At 41.4% G+C, this 10,016-nt stretch overlaps 1 protein-coding gene across 2 annotated transcripts in view; it reads right to left on the reverse strand.

Annotated features, from left to right (window-relative positions):
* The window catches only part of OSBPL9 (oxysterol binding protein like 9), a 64,800-nt gene extending 55,001 nt beyond the window's left edge, over positions 1–9,799 (reverse strand). For both annotated transcript variants that reach the window (XM_049807182.1, XM_049807181.1), the window contains exon 1: positions 9,595–9,799. In XM_049807182.1, coding sequence (XP_049663139.1) covers positions 9,595–9,705 — 111 coding nt within the window. In that variant the 5' untranslated portion in view covers positions 9,706–9,799. The remainder of the gene's footprint in view (positions 1–9,594) is intronic.
* Positions 9,800–10,016: the final 217 nt, after the last annotated feature.

A 10,016-nucleotide genomic window follows, 5' to 3' on the forward strand; every position in this document is an offset into this window, starting at 1 on the left:
ATTTAGAAGATGCAGTCCACACCTTTATAGAAAGTAAAAAGAAGTGAAGAAAGGAATTAAAAAATATTAAAAATTGGCAGTATGCTGATTTACATCTTCCTCCTTTCTCTCCTACTCTCAGAAAAGTGTCCATATAACAAAATCCAGCTGTGCAGGCAGAATTGTACAAATGAAATTATATCTCTGTGAGAAAGTTTCCCAGATTCATACCACTTTTCATACAGATGCAAATGTCATGTTTAGTCAGGTTTCTAAGTCTACTTCCTAGATAGTACTGCCTGCTTTCATTACAACAGTTAGAAAAGTCATGTTTATAGCCATTTAAGCGGTAAGAGCCCACATCAGAAAATAGGATTCCTATCTCCATAACCAGTGCTCAAACCTGTAGACTAGCCTACCTTGCAGCTAAATTACTGGATCTCTTCTTTAGTATCTGTTTGAAGCACTGACAAGAGAATTCCAGGGGGAAAAAACTCAACCCCTCAAATAGGCAATTCTAAACAGCCACGTCATTTCTAGCTTGAAATTGTGATACCTTGAACTTTCAGCTGTTCCCAGCACTGACTCAGGTAGATTTGTCAGTAACTTTCTGCCAATGTTGTGTAATTGGGCAACAGTGGCAAGCTCTAGTAGCACACACACAAACTCTTTAAGATAAAGAAAAAAATAAAACATTTCAGTCACCCTAAATACTCAATCTTCTGATAGATGCAAAACATCTTCTGGTTTTTAACCACACACACACACTTTCTGTTTTTCAAATAAGAAATTACATGCCATTGTAGCCTTGTCTGCAAAGGTAGTCTTGTCTAATACAACCCCTTCTCTCTTACCATCCAAATGTTCAAACTACATTCTCCCAGGTCACGAAAACACAGCTATCACTGGTGTCTCATGAACAGATTCTCTTGCTGTCATCTTCTGAAATATCCACTTCTTTCCAACAGTGTCTTAACAACTCCATCTAGACATATATTGATGTGATTATGACCAGCCCTATTTTCACTGAAGCTATTAGACAATGAAATCTTAGCGATATCAGTGGAAAAAGATGGGAACGAGAAGTATCAGTCTTAACAGCAATAAATTATTCTTCCTCTGCTACATATTTGAGATACAGCTACAAGGAAAGCATGAAGCAGTCACAGAAAGTGCTATTCACTAAAGTAATTTAAAAATATAGCAGTGAGAGCTTCAAATAATGTTTTTTGCTGATCTCTCATTCAATAAAGTCTCTAATTTGTCAGAGTTGTCCTCTGAATGTTAGAAACCATCAGTATTAATCTACTTGTTTTCACATCAATACAGGTTAGCTGGTCCAAATGAAATGGAAGTACCAAAGACCAGCAATGCATCCACAAAGTATTCTACAGATACATAATTTCATTGTAGATTTCCTGAATGAAAACTTCTACATGGGGAAGATTTTTTTTAAGGTTTGTTTTGGTTTTGGTTTGGTTGGGGTTTTTTTAAAGCTCAAAACCAAGAAAGGATCTAGAAACAAAGTTACTCTAATAGTTTCCTATCAGACGTTGTATATACTTGGGACACACCTCACTAGAGTACACTTTTATTTTTTATATTCACTGCCTTGAGAGTTCTCCTAAAATGGGAGGACACTACTGAGAGCTTATCACTCCCTCTGGTGGTTTCAAGAATAAGTATTGGCATAATCTTAGCAGGAAAGAAAATACCTGGACTGAGGATACAACTCTGCAGCAGCTGAAAGAAATCTATCAGGTCTGACTGTCCAAATCACCCACCAAGCCCTCTGGTGTGCCAGGCAAAGCACTCCCAGCTCACTGTACTCAGCACAGGCAGGGAACCAAATCAGACAAAAAGCAAAGGTATCAGAAGAGACATTTGGTTTCGTTCAGTTCAGATCCCTCAACCAGCTAAGTGCAGGGAAGATGAGAGCTAGTCCCAGTGCAAGGGAAGGCAGAATCCCAAACAACTCTGATTTCCACTGTGTAGATTGACTGCAAAAGATACTGTAAAAGCCTTGTACACCACATTTTAATGGAATGGAAGTTAAGTTTACACATTACAATGTTCTTAGCCTGCCAAAATATTCACAAGATAAATCACAGGTTCAGAGTGTGGTCCTATATACTTACAACACTGCCATCTTCAGACAGAGCTTTAATTGGTTAATACCAATTACAATGAAGCGGTAAATCTAATTCATGCTACGTAAGTGGAATAAAGTACCTACCATTCCAGTATCTGAACTCCCTGTGCACTAAAGCATGCAGCTATCCTTGCACATAGTGCTGCATTCTCTCATTGGAAAACAGCAAATCTTTTACTGATTGCTGCAGGAGAATACTTTAAAATATAACTCAGCTGACATTTTAGATTTGCCCCCCACCAAGTAAGATTTTATAAAAAATACAATTCAGACAGCTTCAGCTTCCTCTTACAGCATTATGTTTTACTCTTTGGTTGAAATTAGGCATGGGTATATGCAATATGTCCTATACTTGGTCAAGTATTCTTGGATAAATAAAGCCAGCCCATAACTGTTTAAGGAATGGTTCCATTTCACTGAACAAAATCTCACACAGCAGAAAGACATCTCTGAATGGCTAAGAAAAAAGTCACATTTTATGTTCTTTTTTTTTATTTAAGGTTTTAATATGAAGCTATCTTTTTTCAGTGATCAGTTTTATAACCAGAAAAAATGACATTTTCAATAAACTTTCAATACACAGTGTACTGATTCTGGTGATAATGGACTTGAATAGGTTACAAGCAGACAGCAACATGAGATAAATTTCAGCTGAAACTCAAATAAAAGTTTGTAAAAATGAACAAAGCTACACAGTATTAGTGCAGGGGGAATGTAGGTATCTCCCCCAAAAATATGGCCTTTATTGGTTTCTTTTTCACATCCACACAGTGAAGTTGATCAAATACAGAACTGATCTAACATAAGGCATTTCAGGTAACCCACAACTTCATAGAGAAATTAAAATAATGCCTGGGTCTATTTAAAACAAAACAAAACAAAATTAAAATCCTACACACACCCCCAAAGGCCCCCAGCCCTTCTTCATGTTTAGAATTGCTACTATTTCATTTGAGTTTTAGCTGTTGCACAGAAAGTTTAAGATTTCAAAAACCCAGCTGCTGTCTGCCTCCAAATCTTCTCAGGCACAAATTCTGCTTGTGCAGAAGTACACAGAACTTGAAGAGATACATTTCTGATTCACACAGTGCTGTCAAGGAAATCTCTAACATAATTACACAGATGAGCAAAACCACTTATGACATTTATTTCCTGTTAGGGATAAAGAACATGGAATACGCTCTATTTATAAACAGTGATTTTTGCAGTTAACTACATCTACAGTAGAAGCTTTAGCGTGGACCACTTTCCATAATAGTCATTGTTCTCATCAAATGCTAAGGCAACCCTCATTTTCCAAGCAGAAATAAAACCCAACAACTTTACATGGTGTTCCCAGCCCAGCATTCCTCTAGCTCCCTTGCAAGGCACACCCCAGTCTCAGAGGAGGACCTCCTTGAGCACAGGGGCGGGCAGCCAGTGCTCTGTACTGTTTCTGTAGCTAAAGCTTTGGCTTTTGTGGATGCAGTCATAAAGCAGGAACCAAAACACTGCAGCAGTAACTGAGGATGCCACTGGGGCTCACAACCCCAATAGATGCCACGTATATCTGAAAAAGGTAAGGCAACAATTTATGGTTCCTGACATAGAAAAGCATTACACTGCTTATCCCACAAGAAATTAACACACGAGAAGCCATAACTGGATCAAGGTGTAAAAGATACAGCACAATCATAGGACCCTGCCTTCAGCCTCTTCCCCAAGAAGCACAGCTACAGACTAAACAGCCTATATCTGCAACAGGACTGGGTATCTGATCCCCATGTTGATCTTTCCAAATTTCTACATACTGTAATTGCTATTATAAGTTCATACCGTACAATTCTAAGTTACTTTAAATAAAGCTTATTCATTAAGTTATATATCTCACCTGACAATTTATTAGCTCATTAGACTCAGCTTAACTGCTCCATTCCCAACCTGCACTGAGGAAAGACTTTTAAATAGCTAGAAACCTAAAACTAAGTTGTAATCTAACAACAGCAACAACAAAATTGATCTTCTAGATTGCTACTGGTTTTATTTTGCACACCTAAAAAAGAAAATATAAAAAATGTGCATCAGATGAGATTTTGCAGGTAAGTGAACAGATTTAGTACTGAACTGGTTTTCTTTGGATCCACAGTTAGCGCACGATCTGTATTCTTCTGATGTGCCAAACTGTACCCATCTTGATCCAGACCCTACATGAGCCCCCAGCTTCACTTCATCAGATTAATGGAGCAGACAATACGGCTAGCTTTGAGAGGACAGACGACATGCAGCTCAGTGCCAGTACAAAATTAACCCATCAAATATTTTTGAACAATTCTGAAGAGGCACAATATGTTTATATTGGATGAGAAATGCCAATGACATGCACTGCAAAGTGATGATCAAGTATTGGGAGACCTAAAACCAGACCCATAACCTAACTACTAAAGAGGAGTTGACTACTTAAATTATAATCCTATAACAAATTATTCAGTGCATCAAAACCTGTGATACAAAGCCAAAACTATGTACAAAATTCAATTTAGTGTTGCATAATGGTAATCAATAGCTTTTATCCTGTGTCTATAAATTCAGAATTCCTTTTCTTATTATACCTAGTCTGCTTATAGTTTTGTCTGGTTTTATTAGACTCACTATGCTGTTTGCAGTGCACATGGCAGATCAAGTTATCACAGGAAAAACTGTCACCTCAGCTGAGAAGGGAATGCAGAGACCTCAAGGGGAATGTTTGTGCATAAGCAGATGGGTTTTTTTCCTGTTTTCTTAGGATTTTTGCACACAGCTGTTGTTTGAGAAACTGTATTTGGAAAAAGCAGGAAAACACAATCAACTGAAAGTGTCTACCATAGGGGCACTGAGCCATGACTCCAGCTTCAGAGGCATAATTTGAAAACAAGTTAACAAGATTTGTTTTCAATTCACCACCAAAGGTTCATGAAACTGCTACAAAATTTGAGTCCTCCCCTCAGTATCTGGATTGTACAATCCACAAGCAGTTCTTCAATACAGTACAACCAGTATTGAAGTTGCTAACTACCAGCAATCTTTAAAAACCATGAGTTCTACACCACAACTACTTCCTCCTAAAAACTGTTTTCACACAGACTTTACCTCTGAAAGCGTTCAACCAGCATATGTTTTTTAAAGTAGTTTGATAGAATGATTAACGAAATGACAACAGAATATCTAAGCATTTAAATCTATTCCTCAGACGTTTATTGGTGCAAGAACCCTTAAGATGATGGGAGGCCACCCAGTTGTATTTCAAGAATACACACTATGGAGTTGTCATACACACCTATTTTTTCTTGCAACCTTCATTCACTATACAAGGCAGCTGTTTAAATCTACAACATTTTGAACAGTTCTCCTTTCAATACCTCCATATGTCAAATATCCACAAAGTTTTAAAATATTTTAAGGAACTGACCTTCCTATCTACTAGCCCTGGTTTTAGCATTGTTTGCATAGCTAAGCCAGTTCTGCTTTTAATTTATTATACAATTAAAATATTTATTTAAAGAGTACACTTAAAACAATAATTTAAATCAGATTTTCAACCTTGAGGCGTTCTCTGGATTATTTCTACAGGATTCCCAAGGGTAATCAAGGCTATAGATGATGTGTATTTAAGACAGCACTTCTGCCAGAAAACGTAAACAAAAAGCAAATTGTGTTTAACTCCCTCTTTCTCCCCAGCCGTTTCTTTGTCTTCATGCTATCTTCCAGTATAATGCCAAACATATTTTTACACTGACATGCAGAAAACAAATGACAGAACAAATTCAGCTGAAAAAATAAATCTGCAGAAAGTTATTTTTCAGCTGGAATCCAGCTCACGGAACAACTTTACAGCTCCTGTGCCATCAGAAGGCAGAAATTAGCCGCTTCGAGACTTTTCTGTTAAATATTGTCAATGCAGCCAACTACACACTGAAAAAACCACAATGCTTCAGTATATGTACATTTGCTACACCTTCAAGAGAATACATTGGTGGATTCACAAATCAAAGAATATTGAGGGTAAAAAAGAAATAATTTGTCAAACCACTGGTCAAACTGATCCAAAATGACACATATTCATTTCGTATTTTGCTCTTAAATAAAAAAGGAGAAAAAAGTAACCATTTACTGATATCAGACAATCATTTATTCGAGCAAAACCTTGTAAAGAAAATATATGGATGACAAGTTCAGATCATACTCTCTGAAATATATAATTCATAAATAACTTTAAATGTAATCATAAGCAAATTTGAGGATGTACATTTCTATTCTGAAAGAGGAAAAAAACCACAAACTAACAGAAGAAGTGGGAAAAGAGCAAACAATTTGGCATTGTATAAAACCTTTGTAAAACAGCTTGGAAATGCATGTGAGAAGCATTTGCATTCACACTTGCAAGTAGTAATACTAGTGTTCACTGCAATACAACTAAGTAGAGAGGAAAGAATACACAAAAGAAAACAGAAATAAGTGTGAACATTAAATTCTGTTGGGTTTTTTTGCTGACTTAGACTTGATGTAAAATCTTCAGACTTGCTCCTTGAAAGTTCTAATTAGGTCAGAAATGTAAATTTAATTGAATTCATTTGCTTCTGATGTATGTCTCAAAAACATATTTAGGTTAACAACTACTCATTTTACCAAAAGACAGCATACTAATCCAGGTGCTTTTCCTTTTTTCCCTCAGAAGTGCAATACTATTCTACACTAACTCTGTTTAAGCCACATTAGGGGTACTTTTCTGCAGTCTATTTTAAGTTACTACCAAGGAATGCTAAATAAAACAGTGCAAGGACACACCTATGTAGAAACATACATTTCTGGATCTAGCTCTGATGAAAAATTCAGCTGCATCAGAAGTTATTACCCTGCAGTTTTCCACAGCTCCTCTGCCAAAGGTTAATTGGTTATTGGATCTACTGGAGAAAGCGTTTCCCACATGTGCAACTTTCTGGATTGAAATGGGCTAAGAAGTCTGTGAGAGGTGATGAGCAGTTAAAAGTTGATCAGTTAACTGTAATCTCTTCTATCAGCAAAACTGTTTCCAGATTGCACGTCTATATAGCCAGGTTGAAACAATCCCAGCCTACCCCACCCATGCATTATGCTCACAGGGAAGGGCCAGTTTCAGGCTCAAAAATCATTCAGTTTCATTTACACAAGCAGAGGAAGGCAACTATTTGCTTCAGACTGAAACTGGCTCAGAGGGAATGGAGTACACGACCCTACGTACCTGATCACATAAGGTAAGCCTTTAATTCAAAATACAAGTCTGCATATACAGAATCACAGCAGGCCATTTCCCCACATAAATGAAGCCCCGAAACCTGCTAACATTCCAAATTAACGTTGCTTATGTACCACAGCCTTATAAACTACCATTCAGGAGTTACTACTCTAAAACTAAAGGTAGAGCTGAAAGAAACAGTATCCCACTACCTTCTCAATGCTAATATTAGTACTTGTGAGGCATGCGGTCAACTGGGACTTGATCTGAATTATCTTTCAAACCCATGCTCCAGCTGACCCTACAGCCCTATGAGTAATCATGTCAGCACATGCAAAGAAGCATGCGTGCTGAAGGACCAGTTCTGGCAGCCAGTCTTTCAACACAATACACACCCTTAGGTATAAGAATGAATTCAGATGTCTACAGATTGGCAAAACAAGTGCTTTACAGACATATGTGCAGAAAAGATAGCACATGGATAAGGAAAGCATTCCAAAGTAAATGTTAACTGCAGGCATTTCTTAGTGGTAAAGGCACACAAAGCAGAGAACATGATTTGATTTCCTGAACCCAACTTGAATTTTTTAGGACAGGTAGTGAAAAAAAGGATTTTTAAATTTGTAAACTGAAAGTCATTATAATAACAGAGAACATAACAAATTATACAAAATAAAAGTGTCATGCATATGTAGGGAGACCTATCATAGGGAATAATGAAATTTAAGAACTGATTTTTATTGCCCAGGTGAAGACCATAGAATGAAAGTCAGTGCAATAACCAGAATTATTATTATACACACTAGTCATCAGCAAATGTTTCTATTTCTGTAGCTAAGCATTAAATGACTTTGCACCTTGGACCTCTACTTGGACTACACTCACTAATTCATCTCGGTCAAACAGTTGACATTTGAACAGCCATTAAGAAGCAACTATAAAAGCACTTTTATTTCTCCATCCATATCCCAGGTGAGGGATTTTTAACCCACATGAACCAAAATTGTTTGAGAGCCTGTAACTGTTTTATGCTGAGAGCCTTATAAACTCCTAGGTCTGGAGAGATAAGCTCTCTCCTAGTAGGGCTGGAAATCCAGATGTACGGAAAAAAAGTTTTATATGCAATGCTTCCGTATGAATATACCTTCACAGACAGCATGATACTCCAGGTTATTTGCTATAAATCTATTACAATTGACTACTGGTTAAATTTGTGTGGATAAATCCAGACTGACACACTAATAGTAATTGCTCCATGCTAAGAAAACTTATCTGTGCCTGCAAGTGGTTCAGCCAGTTAGCCTTCTCCTTTAAGGGCATATCCCTGAAAAAACGAATCTCTACTGTTAAAATATTGGCAACTTAATTCACATTTTTATATAAGAAGCCGAACAAGCTAGCCAAACAAATCCGGATCTGTCAGTGGTTACACATAAAATAAAAAAAAATTTTAAAAGCATCAGGGAAAACATCACTGTTTCTTAATCGACCGCACTTTAAAAGTTCGTGCTGGAAGTAGGAAGTCCTCAACGGAAAGAGGAAAGTCTCGAACCGGGAAGCAACCCGCCGTTGAGGCGGCGAACTCGGCGTGTGCGGCGACAACGAGCCCGCGACCCTCGGCTAAGGAGCGACAGAGAAGATCGCTGCTCCGCGCAGACGTCTCTGAGGCCGGCCGCCCGGGGAGGCGACACCCTGGCGGGCCCGTCGCCCCGGGCAGAGCGGCCGAATCAGGCCGGGAGCGAGTTCCCGCTGGGCGGAGAGGGGAGCGCTGAGGCGGCGGGACCCAGGAGCCCCCCCAGGCCGTCACCGAGCGAGGCTGCGGACCGCCCGGCGCGAGCGGGCCCGGCCCCGCTCCCCCGGGGCAGAGGCGTACGCCACACCGACCGCGGGCGGGGGGCGAGGCCCCGGGGTGCCGCCTACGGCTTCCCGGGCTCCGCCGGCGACGCCGGCTCCGGAGCCACCGGGCGCCAGGGAAGTCCCCGCGCGGGGGGCAACGGCCGCTCCCGCCCAACGACCCCGCCCCCTCCCCCCGCCCCGGCCGCCAACAATAACAACGCCGCTCGCCCCCACCGATAAATCTCCCCGCAGGGCCACCCCATTGGCTGCTCCCGCCGCCTCCTCCTTCCCCATTGGCCACCCGAGCACTCACACCGCCCCGAATCCCCTCCCCACCCCCACCCTGCGCCTCAGCCGGTCTCCCGGCTCCTCACCCGCCCGGCCCGCCGCTGCCCCTCACCGTGTAGTAGGAGAGGAGCCCGGCGTTATAGTCCAGCACGAACCAGCGGTACTGCCAGCCCTTCATGACATTGGTCCATTTGCTCAGCGGGCCCTCCATGATAGACGCCATCTTAGGCACCGAACCGGCACCGCCGCCACACACACACCGCCCGCTCGGTGAGGGGAGCAGGGGAGCGACACGGCGGCCGCCAGGAGGGAAGGGGGCGGGGCACGCAGCGAGGGGGCGGGGCCAGGAGCCACACTTCCCCGGGGGGCGGGCGGGGAAGGGGCGTGGTTTGCGCGCGCAGTGGGGACGCGCGTCGGGGGGAGGGGAGGGGAGGGGCAGGGCAGGCAGCCCAACGGCTGGAGGCGGGGCGGGGCCGGGCTGAGGTAGCCTGTGGTGAGGAGAGTGGCGGGCGAGAGGAGCCTGGGCGTCGGGAG

Source organism: Accipiter gentilis, chromosome 8 (genome assembly GCF_929443795.1).
Source record: "Accipiter gentilis chromosome 8, bAccGen1.1, whole genome shotgun sequence".
NCBI classification, from domain to species: Eukaryota; Metazoa; Chordata; class Aves; order Accipitriformes; family Accipitridae; genus Astur; species Astur gentilis.